The following is a 15,619-nucleotide window of genomic DNA, read 5'->3' on the forward strand; positions in this document are numbered from 1 at the left end:
CAGTCTCACTTTGTTGCCTAGGCTAGAGTGAGTGAGTGCTGTGGCGTCAGCCTAGCTCACAGCAACCTCAAACTCCTGGGCTCAGCAATCCTACTGCCTCAGCCTCCCGAGTAGCTGAGACTACAGGCATGTGCCACCATGCCCGGCTAATTTTTTGTATATATATATTTTTTAGTTGGTCAATTAATTTCTTTCTATTTTTGGTAGAGACGGGGTCTCACTCAGGCTGGTTTCGAACTCCTGACCTTGAGCAATCCACCCGTCTCGGCCTCCTAAAGTGCTAGGATTACAGGCGTGAGCCACCGCGCCCGGCCTTGATAAACTCCTTCAAGACCAGCCTTGGGAAGACTTCTTTGACTCTCTCTAAGGCGAGCTGATACTTCCTTCCCTGGACCACCATGCACAGTACTTTGTTTATATGTTTGTTATAAATAACTGATGGCTCGTGACAACTAACATTTAATGAGCACTTACTGTGTGCCATGCACTAAGTCCTTTGTGTGTTTTTCATTTATTCCTCACAACAACCCTAAAAGGTATATCCTATTGTATTGTCATCCCCATTTTACACATGAATAAATAAAGGCATGAAGAAATTTAGTAACTTGCCTAAGATCATTCTGCTGCTAAGTGATGGCGCCAGGAGGTGAACACAAGGCGTCTGGATCTAGAGCCCTTGGGCTTTCATAATCATTATACTTCACCTTCACCATACTTACTATACATGAGGCAGTGTGCATATCACACTGTATTGCAAATGTTAGTGTGTGTGCGTGTGTCTCGTGTATTATTTGTGAATTCTTTGAGGGCAGGGAACCATGTTAAATTCACATTTGGTCTTTGGGGCTTTGTACACACATGCTTCCTTAATTCAACTGTGATGAAAATAAAATATTCTTTCATGTAATTTGTAAGACATGGGGCATATTATTCAAAATGCAAATGATCACATGTCATTGATTCTGAATCTCATTTTGTCTTGAATTTCATTTTAATCATATTGTTGTGCTTCTGCTTCTCTCCAGACCAGTATTAAAGAGGGACAACTGTTGAAGCAAACCAGTTCTTTCCAAAGGTGGAAAAAGCGATACTTCAAACTTCGAGGCCGTACACTGTACTATGCAAAGGACTCAAAGGTAATGCAGGAGAATCCACTAATTCCAAGCACTTGAGGTTGGGGGTAGATTTAAAATTTTGGTTGTTTAAGCTGTTTTTGCCAGCTCACTATAGCATTACTGCTCACTATAGCATTACTGCTCACTATAGCATTACTGCTCTTGTGTGAACTCAGTATAAATGTGATCTGTCTTGGACCCCATTGTAAGGAGGTCTCTATTTGAGTCAGTCCCATGACATGTCCCTAAGGATAATCTTTTAGGAATGCTTCAGTGTAGTTTTTTCTTTATTTCTTCCTTTCCTTTCTCCTTCTAATTAAATGTAGCCTTATGAGATGTAATAAACTCAACATGTTGGGCTTCTCCCTTTTCTGCAACTTTTTACCCTATAAATCTTTCCTTGACCATGAGGGAGAGAGTCTCTATAGTTGCTAAGAATTCATGCTCTGTCTGGGTTCAGACAGGAGTTCATATCCCACTTCCAGCACATTCCAGCAGAGTAGCTGTGGCTAGCACATATTGTTGAGAGGAGACTTCCAGGAGACAATATACATCAAGTGCTTCCATAGTACCCAACACAGAATGATCACTCCAGTATGCTAGCAATTAAGAATAAAAAATCATATTGAAATAAAATCAAGACAAAATGATTGTTATATATAATAACAGTTCAGCCAAATAATAATCATGCAGTTTTGGGAGAAAAATTTGTAATTATGAGCCTCTATTAAAACTGATATTTTAGTATTACCTCAAAAATAAACATTAAGATTTCTGGCTACTATGCCAGTTGAATAATTAATCATTTCCATTTTAAAAAAATGAATATTCCTGATATAATTAGTAGAGTTATATACCAGGAGGTAAAAACAAATAAACAAACCTAATTCTTAAATTATACAGCTATAGAAATAATAACCAAATAAAATAATCTTATTTTATAAGTGATTATGTTCAAGCTTGTCCCTGATCTGGCTCCATCCTGATTTTTCACATTTATCTCTAGACAGCATTGAGCCTTCAGCTTTGGGCCATGCAGACCACCTCCAGAATGACTTTTCCTTTATCTACATTTGACGAAATTCCCTGTTTTTTTTTTTTTAAGATCCACCTCCAGTAATCCTGATTCTATCATTCACAAGAGAAAGAGTTAATTTGTTTCTGCTGGAGAAATCTTCTGTGACCTTCTAAAGCACTTCATTATATCTCTTCTCTTTCACATTTATAATCATTGTCTATCTAACATTTCAAATTAGTTGCATCTATTTCATCTCCTGTGCTAGATTGTAAATTCCTTGCAGTCGAGGAGCAAGTCTTACAGTCAGGTTGGTTGAATTGAAGTAGACTCACGTAACCCTCTGGAGAGTTTGTGGGGGGTGTGGAAGCTGTCAGAAAAGGGGGGACCCTTTTTCTGCAGTTCTAGAGGTGCACTGTTATGCCTGCCTTGCTGGAAGATCCCTGAATGAGTGTGAGCAATGACTGACTGGAAGTGGAAGCATACGTTTATTTATTAGAATTTCCTAATTGCTACCTCGTGTGTTTTAAAACATTCCATTTCTATGGAGTTTTTATCACTGAAACTTTTTTGGTTAAAACAGCTTTTAAGAGTATAAAAAAACTCCATCATCTTTTACTTGCAGAGCACATTCATCATCTCTTTTGAACACTTATTTATAGATGAGGAAAATAAGGTTCAGAAAGTTCAGTAACTCATTATAACCTCAGACAGGACTAGTTCTCAGTTCTCACTGAGCAAACCTGGGAACTTCTGTGCCTCCCTGGCAGTGTTGTTACAAGCTTTAGAGACAGTGTGTGTGTGTGTGTGTGTGTCACACACTCAGCAGGCTCCCCATAAGTAGTAGCTGTTATACTTCCAGAAAGCACAGCGCATTTGCATTGAAACAGTGTGCCCAGAGGTTCTTTGAAGTCCTTTTCAATTTGGGATTTATGGATTAGTTGTACTTTATGGTTTTATTCATCCTTCCTAAGAAGAAATTCAAGAGCATCACTAACTTAACCTTTTTTTCATTTTCTATTCCTAATTCCTGACATAGCTTCATAGTCATGAACTGATGGTAAAATCATATTGAAGAGCATTGAGCTAGGTTTTCATCTAATGCGTTTGTGTTTTTTTTTTTTTTCATTAACAGTCTCTGATATTTGATGAAGTTGACCTCTCAGATGCCAGTGTAGCTGAAGCAAGCACAAAAAATGCTAACAACAGCTTCACGGTATGATTATATTCTGCTAACTCCCTGTTCAAAAGTTCTAGAAAGACCTTTCCAAAGCATGTACAGAATACCCTGTTCAGTTACCAAATGTGTGTCAACGTGTGCATGTTGGAGCTCTTCCCAACACAGTAAACTCTAAGTACATTGCATTTCTAACACCCAATACCATTTGTGATCATTTGGCTCAGTTAACCTGGGTTTAAATGTACTTTTAAAAAAGAATTTATATTTTTTCCTTTTTAGACTTTTTAATTTTAGTACCTCAAATTTTCACCACCTTTCAATTAATTTCATTGTTCTTGAATGTTTAAAAAGTTTATTTATCTTCATTATTAAAAATAATATTTTCTACATCTGTTTACTTTCACTCCAGTTGCCGTTGTTGGGGCACTTGCCTTGTTCAGGCCTTCGTTTCTTCTCACTTAGGTAATTCATTTGGCAGCTGCTCAAGAGGGGTCCCGTGTTCCAGTTTCTTCTTTTCCAATCACAGATCACATTGCTGAAAAGACCTCCCTGGTTCCACATTGCCTGCAGATTGCATCTCCAGCTCAGTCTTCAAGTCTGATATGATCATGCTGCAGTATTTTAGTGTCACCTGACAATTATTTGTCCTTAAATGCCCCACCGGTTTATCAGTTCTGTGTGTGCCCATGCTTTCCCAACAGTTCTCTCAGACTTGAGTGATTCCTCCACCATCTGTAGCTGTTGAAATAAGTTCTTCAAAGCTTATTTGAGATACCCCATTTTTCCCCTACTTCTTTCATTTATAAAATATGGATTGAGTTTCCACTGTGTGCCAGGCACTTGTGCAACCACATGAAATTCAGAGATGAATTTACCTCGTATTTCCCTCGAGATATTCACAGTACAGTTCAGTGAAGTTCATGTGGGGTACTTTTTGTAACTACATATTCCTTGGGTCCTCTAAGATGTATTGCTCTAGCTGTGTTGTCACCCCATTCACACTCCCATTCCCCTCTTTAGAAATTTCCCACTAAGGACAGTAGTGTGTTGTGCACATCCCCTAGGTGTGCCCCGGGCAGGGAGGACAGAGCAGTGCCATGACAGAGGTGTGCATGGGTCGGGGGCTGGGCTGGGGGAGGAAGCATATGAACTTGGATTTAGTTTTATTGATTTATGGGCATGTGGGATAATTCATAGTGTAAATATTCCTCCCCCTCTCCCCCATCCCCAGGGAGAGTTTAGTTTGAGAAGAGGAAAGCCAAGAATAGAGTCCTGGGAAAATGTTAAAATTCAAGGTCCAGGAAAATGTTAAAATTCAAGGTCCGACTCATAAAGACTTAGTAAGTGCAAAGAAGGAGAATCAGAAAGCGATGATGATGTTTTAAAAACCCAGTGAAATAGAGTTTTACGATGGAAATTGTTAAACACCATATACTGTGGAGAGGTCAAGTCAAAGAAGATTTGGAAAAGTGGTTGTTGAGTGCGATATGAATAACTTGGTGTTCATCTGGCCCCGTTGATGTGAGTAGTTTCGGCGGGTGGCTTGCTTCGGGGTGTACACAGAATACACAGTGAGAGGCAGGAAGAGAGCCAGGCTAGATGATTTTTTCTAAAGGTGGGCTGTTAAAAGAAGGAGAACAGATATAGTTAGTGGAATGCTTAGGCCAGAAGAAAGTTTTGGTTTTGTCATTGTTGTTCTTTTGCTATGTTTTAAACATGGATTTTGAGTGTAGTGATATGAAGAGAGGAAAGAATTGCTAGAACCCAAAGTTGAAGATTCAGGAGAGAGAGGCAATGACTGTTGGAGCATGTGGAGGGACAGGAACCAGAGTGCAGGTTAGGAGGTCGGCAATGAACAGGACACAGAACGCTTAAGGAAGCAGATGGGGCCAGGAGGTTCGTATGTTTCAGACCCACATCCTCCTATTTTCTCAGTGAACGTTAAGGCCAAGCTTGTCTTCTGTGAGTGAAGGATTAGGATGGTTTGGGGTAGCTTCTGTAGAAAAAGAGAATTGAAACTGAACAGGGACCTGTGGAAGATTGCTAAGTAGTGAATAGTGTCTACCAAAGATTAGAGATCAAGTTCAGGAATGTCCTTAATTCCTATGCCTATGATATTTTCTTTAAGTGGAAGTAGAGAACAAACAAATGAGGTGACCCAGGGTTGATGGCTTATAGGGCGTATTGGATAGAAAGTTAAAGGGATTGCTGGATGTTTGAGGGATCCGTAACTCGTCCATCTTCCCCCTCTTAGGTCCTGGTTTTTGAGAATAAAATATAAGGAGTAAGGGACAACTTTGTTAATGGCTGAACAGAATCCAATAACCACTGAACACAGGGCTTCTGATACATTGTTGGAGGCGTAAGGCCAAGTGATTCTTAGTCCTTTTTTCTTGCAAGTGAAGGTGGACTAGGGTGGAGTAGAAAGAGTCTCACCAGTCGTACCAGTCAGATCAGCCACTTGTCTTCCCCTCTGCAGGGAACAATAGTTCTCTCCCCACTCTGGAGCTTTTCAGAGGGGGAGATAAGAGTTCCCCCCTAAGAGAGATTTATTTTTTCAATACTTTTTATTTTTAATTGACATATAATCATATATATTTGTGGGGTACATAGTGATGTTTCAATGCACATACTGTATAGTGATCAGATTGGGGTAATTAGTATATCCATCGTCTCAAACATTTATCATTTCTTTGTGTTGGGAACATTTAATATCCTCCTTGTAGCTATTAGAAACCATATGTTATTGTTAACTATGGTCATCTTATGGTGCTATAGAATGCTAGAACTTATTCCTTTTATCCAGCTATGATTTCGTAACCTTTAGGAATTTAGTCTGAGAGAGGGTTTCAAAGTTTAAAATTTGAAGGATGGATTAATTTCAGGTGAAGACAAGGTGTCAGAGTAGATAAAGTAAAAGGACCCGAACAGCACGGGTTTGGAGAGGTTATTCAGATCCTTTGTACAGCTGTTTCTCTGCTGTCCAATGGCATGTGATCTCTCCTTTTGTATCTTTCTTATAGAACTTACCATATTCTGCCTCATACTTAGTTAAGTACTTATTTTTATTATAACCTTGAGGGCAGGGACTGTGATATCTTTTTCCCTCAGTGTGCCTTATCCATATGTACTTGTTGATTTTAATTAATAAGATGAAAGTTTATTTCAGGCTTGAGAAGACTTTTTGTTGAAATATTTTCAAGAAATTTCTTCATTCATCCAAATGTTATTTCTGAAGTTTGTCAGATTAGAATTGTAGGGACTAAGAAGTTAAGGCAGATTGCTTAGGGTTCTGCAGCACATGAATTTGTTAGAACTTTCCAGGGTATGAAAAGGAGGGAGAGAATGTTTTCAACCAGTAATTGGCAATCTTCCCTGTCCTCCACTGTCCTGACTGCTGCCAGCGCTGCCATTGTGGCCAGTTCACGTCAGAGGTTAGTGGTGTCATGTGATGGCGTATGGCTGGAGAATGCAGGAATGGCCAAATTCTGCTTCGTTACGTCCATCCCTTGTCTCTTGTGAAGTTCCTAAGCATGATATATCGACAGAGTACAATATAAATAGTAACTGAAAAATGGAAAACCTATGCTTTGCCCGAAAGCCCCATGTTGAACTCTCTGGTAAAACGGGCTGTTAGAGACCAGGGCAGCAACTGACCTACCCCAGGAAGCTCCTCAGCGTCACTTCCATTGCATTTGATTGGTGTGCGCATGTCACTAAGGCTGGCCAGCCAAGCTACAGAGGATACAGACATAGGCAATCAAGACCGTGGTGTCAAAGGAGTCGGGGACATACTTTAAAACCTATATACAGTAGGATTACTCTTCCTTTTTTGCACAGTCACTCCCATCCAGAGTTAATAACCGTCTTGTTTTTTTCCATTGTCTACATTGGCTCAGGTATTGTATTAGTTCTCTATTGCTGGGTAACAAACCACCACAAACTTAGTGGCTTAAAACAATCCCCATTTATCTCACAGTTTTTGTAGGTCTCGTAGCATGGGTAGATTTCTCTGCTCCTGGTCTTTTTTTTTTTTTTTTTTTTTTGAGACAGAGTCTCGCTTTGTTGCCCAGGCTAGAGTGAGTGCCGTGGCGTCAGCCTCGCTCACAGCAACCTCAAACTCCTGGGCTCGAGCGATCCTTCTGCCTCAGCCTCCCAAGTAGCTGGGACTACAGGCATGCGCCACCATGCCCGGCTAATGTTTTATATATATATCAGTTGGCCAATTAATTTCTTTCTATTTATAGTAGAGACGGGGTCTCGCTCTTGCTCAGGCTGGTTTTGAACTCCTGACCTTGAGCAATCCGCCCGCCTCAGCCTCCCAAGAGCTTGGATTACAGGCGTGAGCCACCGCGCCCGGCTTCTCCTGGTCTTATGGTATTAAAATAAATGGATATGATAAATTAAATATGTGTGTGTGTGTATATTTATATATAAACACACTTTTTAATTGCCCGAAATTGGGCTTATTTTGACCGTGGTTTGAGTTCATGGTTTTACAAGTGTCTTCTGCAATAGGCAACTACAACAAAACCTGCAAACCTTGAAAGCATTTTTTTTTTTTTATGATTTTAGGTGGCAGTGATATGATCAGGGAATGGAAAAGGACAATCCCTGATAGCCTTGTTGTCATTTTATAAGCCTGTAGGCTAAGGTTATTTATTTGTAGTTTAAGTTCTACCATGGCATTTTATATGGTTGCTAAATCTATAGTATGTTCTTTTTTGTTAATTTTTTAAAATTATTCATTTTCTTTTTATTTTATTGATGTCTGTATGCTGTTTTGGAGTTTCATTGTCCCTCTAACCTTTGTATCTTTAACACAGTCCCATGCTGTATGTAAACGTGTTGTTCTTTCATTAGGCTGGAGAGAAGAATTAATTTCCTTTTGGTCACACAGGTGCCACCCTGGAAAGGGGCTCCCAGATGTCCTGAAGTTTAATCTAAGGCTCTTTCTAATCACACAGTATCCTCTCTGTGTGGACAGTCTTTGTCTCTGCTGTTCTCTTTCTTCCCTCACCCACTGCTCTCTTTGTTTCTTTCTCGTTAATCAGAATATGTATATCCCCAGGGTTTTTTTTGATTTACCAAATTATAGAGGATAGGAGCTTAGACTCTGATATCAAACAGCCTGGGTTTGGGTCCTGGCTCAGCCACACCTAGTTATGTGACCTTTGACAAACTAATTTACCTCTCTAAATCTCAGTTTCCTCACCTGCAATTTGAGGATGATAAAGGTACCTACCTTTTAGTGTTATGACTATTAAATTCAACGTGATAATACACTAAAATACCTAGCACAGTGATGAGCACATACCGCTTAATAAGTGTTAGTGGCTGTTATTTTCCTGAATTTATTATCCCTCTATTTCCTTTACAAGTAGTAGTGCATTGCCAATTCCTAAAAGTTGGGGAATTTTGAAGGGGAATGTGGATGAACTTTGTCTTGAGAAAAGATTTCCATCTGCCCTGTCTTTCAGGGGGAATAGCAAAGATTTATGTCTACTTTTATCTCATATTATTAATAATAAACATTACTGGGAAAAGCAACCATTTGGCAATAAATGAAATTATAATCTCACCTTGTTAGGTAAATGTTGTTTGCTAAAGAAGAGCTTTTAAAGGATTTGAAAGTCATCACAATCACATGGTGATTGGTGATTTTAAAGCATGCTGTTCAAATGACTGTTTTCTTTAAATTTTAATGAAGATCAGGCTAAACCTTAAACAAATGAGTCATTATTTTAAAGAAATTATTGCACTGCCATTGTTAAAACCTCTTATGAAAGCTTGTAGAGAAAGTAGAATGTGTTTTGTTTGTTTGAAGTGGAAAGAAATACAGAGGTACTTTATTTTGTTTATTTAACCACGCTTTATGGTTTTAGTGAGGAGTCTGCAGTGTATGTGAAGTTTTGTGGGTACTACACATCCACACTGGCTTGCTTGGTGATAAAACACAGGCACCCTGTGGTAGCACTTATTTTTAGAACTAAATGAGCACTAGAACAAAGGACGATTTTAGTTCAGGGGTCACTTGCCACAGCAGATGTGACCAAAAGTTGATTAGCATTAGATTATGATTCTTCCTAAGTATAACGGAAAAAAGACACAAAAAGACAAAGAGAACATACTTTTATGGCACATAAAATGCCAGGAACTGTGCATTCATAGTATAGTTGAAGTGAACAGGCTGGGTTTTAATGGGAGGGAAAATGTTCTTAAGAAATTTGTTTCTTTAATGTTTACTGTTTATTTTCCTACTAGCATCCTCTCAGTTAATATATTTCAGTTCATCTCTCTCTTAAGAGGAATATCACATCCTTTGAACTTAAGAAAGTGTCAGTTTACTTTTATCCATTAATATCTCAATATTTAGTTACAAAAGAAGTAACTAAAAGTTGTGGGGTTTTTTTGATATCACTGGTGAATGCACACACAAAAAATATTTAGATTATTATCTCAATAAATTGACACAAATCACTGAGACAAATAAATGGCTTACCTTATTTGATAATATTTGTTGTAACTATTATACTGTATTCATGTTTTAAATGCTTTGCATCTGATAACCCACTCAATTTGTTTTATGAATCCTGTAAGGTAAGAACTATTATGGTCCCATTTGGTAGATGAGGAATTTGCAACAGAGAAGCTAACATCTAGTATATGTAATAACTAGAATCGGAACCCATCTGTCATCTGGCTTCAGTCTGTATTCTTGACCACTCTGCTATCCTGCCTCTTTATTGGGGAGTTTTAAATAAATGTGGTTCAGATAGTTTTCCTCTAATTGGTCACTACATGTTCAGTTGTCTTTTCTAGAAAATAATTAGAGTCTTATGCTGCGTTGCCAGGTGTGTAGTAAGCACTTGCCAGCCAGACTACAAATCTAGGATATGACATTATATTTTGGGCACTCTATTTTAAAGAGAAATGTTGACTAAAGAGCTCACAAAGGAAGGTAACAGATACGATATAAAGGTCTGTGAATCATGGGATTGATTGGCATTTAAGGGTACTTTTTATTTTAAAGACTTGGGAAAATGTGACAGTTGTCTTTTTAATATTTGAAGAATTCTCAAGTAGGAGAAGCAGCAGATAGATAGGTTTTGTGTTCCTGAAGTGTGCAGGTTTTGTGTTCCTGAAGTGTGCAGGACAAAGACCTGTGGTTGAATTCATGGAGGGACAATTTCAGCTCAGTGTCAAAGAGAACTTTCTAACTTGAGTCATCTGATAGAACAGGCCCCTTGTGAGGTAATAACTCTGCCCATTATTAGAAATCTTCAGTCATCTCATTCCCTGTGAGCTGGAAGGGGCCTTCAAGGAGAGAGTTCTCAGAACAGACTCAGGTTTAAAATGCTGAAATGAATTTCTCAAGGTTGAGTGGCTGATAGCCACGCATAGCTAGTGCAGAATTTGGGCCCCTCGGTTCTTGGTGTTTGTTGAGACAGACAAGGAGCAGTGGATTTAGAGATTTCTGGGCTCTATACTAGAAACTTACACACGCTGTCCTGGAGACAGCATGAGCTAAATGATCATCTTTCAAGAATGCACTTGGAGAATCTTTATGTGATGTGTGTATGTGAGAGGGGCTGAGGGGAGATGGTGAAGACTGAGATTTCCTTGTAGGCACAGACAATATCTTCCTCACCACTGAATGCCCAAGGCTAACACGGTGCCTGGCACAGAGGAGAAAGCCAATGAATGTTGGTTGATTGAATGAAGGAATGTGTTTTTATTGAATGAATGAATGAATATTTGTAAACTCTAGTTTTTCTTTGCATCATTTCATGTTTAAGCCCAGAGAACACAGTTTCCTAATTCCCTGGCCCCTCCCCCATGATCTTGGGTTATATATAATATGCCCATAAATACTTGCATCCTCACTGAAGTCTTTATATAATAATCGGACCTTTTTTATACCATGTCTTCCGAACACAATTTTTGTCTTTCATTAATCATTGTAGTTAGTCCCACCTTTGTTTACATTATTCATTATTAGATGTCTGATAGCAGCAAATCTAATATTTTTGGTTAACATATTTTATGGTACTCTAAAATGATACCATATCAATGCAATTTAAGTGTTGCTTTGCCTTTGAAAATTGATTTATATACACTTTAGATGGTTTTATACAATGAAAGTTGCTAATTTATAAGTCAAATTTGAAATTTATATCTTAAACATTAGAGATTTTTAGAAATCAAATATCTTATCATTGTTTCCGTGGGCATGCCATAATTATCTTTTCATTTAGTGATATAGCATCCTTTCCAAGAATATAACCAAGAGAAATAGCTCTTAAAGTTATTATCGGCTTACTCAGAACAAAGTCTTAGGGTATAAGAAACCATTGGTAGTTTTGTAGCAAGACTAAAATCTTGGGGTAGAGATAAGGTGTGGCAGAAGGAACAGTGCCTTTGTCTCCACCTTCACTAGTAGCTTTCTATAGATCTTTCAAGTGGCTTTTCCAAAGTAAGGCAAGACCCAATAATCATGAGTATTCTGCCAACTCTGGAGTTCTGGGAACCTGGGGCTCCCTTGCAAAATCAGACCACGGTAGTTTCAGCACATAGATCAGTTTCATAAAAAGGTCTGTTGTGTTCTGAATAGATACTATCAATAAGCTGGAGCTGGGGTGGGGGTTGTCATCCAAAGAGCTGTGTCCTTAGGGGCTCAGGCAGGGTATGATGATAAGTTGCCGTGCTTGTCATTACCACTTTCCCCTTCCCCTGTGCCTGGTCTTGTGAAAGATCCATGACTCAGGGAAATCTTGGCACTCCTGATCCGTCACCTTCAACCTGCTGCCTCCAGCACTCTTTCTGTCCTCCTGGGCTATTGCACAGTGGCCCACTCCCCACCACAGCCTCCACTTCTAGAACTGCCCCTAGAATTCATTCATCCATTCATTTAGCAAACATTTATTGAAAGTTCACTACATGTATCAGACATTGTGCTAGATTCTGGGTATATAGCGGTGAATAAAAGGAATTGGCCATTGAGTACCCAATTTTTAAAAAGTTTTTACTCAAATCTAAACACTTTTTAAAAAATGTGGTGCCTGAAAAAAAAAAAAAAAAGAACGTGGTGCCTGCCTGCAGGGATAGGTGCCTATGTGACCTTGGGAATAGGACACCTCCCAACTGGGACTGGAAACTGTCCGGTCCAGGTGACAGGAAAGAGAGGGGATTACAATTCTCTTAGCGCTTGGGGCCCAGACCATTCAGGATGCCATAGACAGACAGACTCCTTCTGGGACTGCTGCATCTGCTCTTCTCCACAAACATGTCCCTAACCCAGTATTTCTGAGGCCAAAATATGGTGACTCTGTAGAAGTTTTTATCCCTGAGTCTGGACACCGATGTGCTATGAAGGAGGCCTTTAGCCTTAGGCACCTTGTAGACTGCCGTCCGGATGAGAAGTTTGATCAGTTTTAACCTTGTATCATGGAGGCTTGACCTTCCCAGTGACCCTGCCCTATTGAATCCAGGTTGTGTTAGCTGATCAGGGGCGGGGTGGAGGGTCAGGCAGCTGTCTAAGGATACGCTCAGAAGCTTCCGGTAAGCTGCTCCCACTGGTATGGAATTCAAGGTGGAAGTTAATCTTTGTATCTTAGAGATAAACAGATTAGTAGTAAGAGAATATTAAAGAGAACTGAGGTCTTAGAAGTTGTGGCTATACAACAGCCCTGGCCCCTGACATCAGGACTGGATCAGGACTCTCCCAGCAAAGATTGAGTGATGTCTTCCATTGATCCAGACACCAGGATCGCCCAGTGACACTGTCTGCTGGGATCAGCTGGTAGGGCCTCTTGTCTCTGCAGCTGGGTTGCTTTTACACTTCTGTAATGCTTTGTAATAATCTAGCACAACAGGCCGGGCGCGGTGGCTCACACCTGTAATCCTAGCACTCTGGGAGGCCAAGGTGGGCTTATTGCTCAAGGTCAGGAGTTCAAAACCAGCCTGAGCAAGAGTGAGACCCCGTCTCTACTATAAATAGAAAGAAATTAATTGGCCAACTAATATATATAGAAAAAATTAGCCGGGCATGGTGGCGCATGCCTGTAGTCCCAGCTACTCACTCGGAGGCTGAGGCAGCAGGATTACTTAAGCCCAGGAGTTTGAGGTTGCTGTGAGCTAGGCTGATGCCATGGCACTCACTCTAGCCTGGGCAACAAAGCGAGACTCTGTCTCAAAAAAAGAAAAAAAAATCTAGCACAACACTACTTAGTATGAATATCTGACATGGGCAGCTACTGGGGCAATAACCAGAAGTCACAAAGGCCTGCCACTAATAGTTCAAGTGGCCAGAGTCACAGGATTCTGTGTGTTGTAGATCTCGTGTTTGTAAGAGCAATGACTTGAGTGTTTGGCCTCTGTGGTCTGGTTTCTGCATATCCTCGGCCATTTTGTTTTTCAGAATTCCATTGATAAAGGATGCTAATAATAATTAATTTTCCCATTACTCAACATTATTAGGGCTGTCCTGCTTGTTAGTCCCATAACGTGGGAAAGCTGTCAGGACCAAGCAGCTAATCCTTCTCCCTCTGGGGCCTTTGTAAGAATTCAGATTGTTTGGGCTTTTCGTACAGGTAAAGTGTTCATCGGAATATATTTTAGATTGGATGTTCCTTTTCAGGATGGATAGAGTCATGCTCATCAGCAAGGACTGACGTGACTGCCCTCAAAATGACTGTAGATAAACTTCTAGAAGATTTTAACTTGAGGTTGAACACAATATCAAGACACACACTTGATAGGATAGATTGAGTCTTCTTCATCAATGCCTTCACTGTCTCCACCATCCAGAATCAGCAAGGGGAGTGAAATGTACCATCGATGTGTACAAAGACAAGGATACAAGGATATCAGCTGCACATGGTAGTAACCAAAGTTGGAAACAACCTAGATGTGCAAGTTAAAGACTGACTGGTTGGAGTGAATTATAAAATATATCACACAATGACATACCGTCATTTACAAGATGAATCAGCACTATCTGTAACAATGCATACCAAACTCCCAGTTTTATTCAGTGGGAAAAGCCAGATATATGACAATGTGCATGTATGAAATGTTACTCTGTGTGGCCAGGCGTGTGGCTCACGCTTATAATCCTAGCAGTTTGTGAGGCAGAGATGGAAGGATTGCTTGGGGCTGAGTTCTAGACCAGCCTGAGCAAGAGCGAGACCCCGTCTCTACAAAAATTAGAAAAATTAAGCTGGGTGCGGTGGCTCACGCCTGTAATCCTAGCACTCTGGGAGGCCGAGGCGGGCATATTGCTCAAGGTCAGGAGTTCGAAACCAGCCTGAGCAAGAGCGAGACCCCGTCTCTACTATAAATAGAAAGAAATTAATTGGCCAACTAATATATATAGAAAAAATTAGCCGGGCATGGTGGCGCATGCCTGTAGTCCCAGCTACTCGGGAGGCTGAGGCAGCAGGATCGCTTGAGCCCAGGAGTTTGAGGTTGCTGTGAGCTAGGCTGAAGCCACGGCACTCACTCTAGCCTGGGCAACAAAGTGAGACTCTGTCTCAAAAAAAAAAAAAAAAAAAAAATTAGAAAAATTAGCAGGCTGTGGTGCTGGTGTCGTGTGCCTGTAGTCCCAGCTACTTGGGAGGCTGAGACAGAAGGATTGCTTGAGGTTGCAGTGAGCCATGATGACACACCACTGCCCTCTAGCCCAGCTGACAGAGCAAGACCCTGTCTCAAAAAAAAAAAAAAAAAGTTACTTTGTGTGTGTGTGCAGACATGCATTTAAACCTCAGAAGAGCACATAATTGTTATATATAGATGGAATATCTCTGGAGAGATATACAGGAAGCTAACAATATTTGCTTTCAGGAAGGGAAGTTGGTAACTGGGGGCAGGCTTAGGAGGGAGGCATACTTTTTATTCTAAATACATTTTGATTTTTTTTTTTATCAAATGTTTATTATCTATTCAAAAATTTGTAAAATGCTATGTGGGAAGCCCCTTTTGGCAGCGTGTTATCAGATGCATTTGACAAGAGTGATGGATTTGGCAGGAAGGCCACCTTGGATGCTGCCATGATGTCCAGGGAAAACAGGGTAGAGGCACATGTCAGATTGTCTGCAATGGGAGGGAAGGGAGGGCTGGAGGAGAGACCTTGTGCAGGAAAACTGGAGAGCCGTGGCCAAAGGCAGGCCAGAAGGAGAGGAGGAAGCTAATGTAGAGTTGTTGAATTTGAGAGAATGGTATATAAATGATGCTTTTAATTAAGGGTAGAAAATGGGAATAAAAGTAGGTTTGTGGGGGGAGGGAGAGTGTAGGGAAGACTTCATGTCT

General features: G+C 40.2%; 1 protein-coding gene across 3 annotated transcripts in view; it reads left to right on the plus strand.

Moving 5' to 3' along the window:
- Nucleotides 1-15,619, plus strand: part of DGKH (diacylglycerol kinase eta) — a 170,887-nt gene that overhangs the window by 66,801 nt on the left and 88,467 nt on the right. For 2 of the 3 annotated variants that reach the window (XM_076009416.1, XM_076009418.1), the window contains exons 2-3: nucleotides 1,026-1,136; nucleotides 3,266-3,346. In XM_076009416.1, the coding sequence (XP_075865531.1) occupies nucleotides 1,026-1,136; nucleotides 3,266-3,346 (192 nt within the window). The remainder of the gene's footprint in view (nucleotides 1-1,025; nucleotides 1,137-3,265; nucleotides 3,347-15,619) is intronic. The other variant, XM_076009417.1, reaches the window with a different exon arrangement.

The sequence above is a fragment of the Microcebus murinus genome, chromosome 13 (assembly GCF_040939455.1).
Source record: "Microcebus murinus isolate Inina chromosome 13, M.murinus_Inina_mat1.0, whole genome shotgun sequence".
In the NCBI taxonomy this organism is placed as follows: Eukaryota; Metazoa; Chordata; class Mammalia; order Primates; family Cheirogaleidae; genus Microcebus; species Microcebus murinus.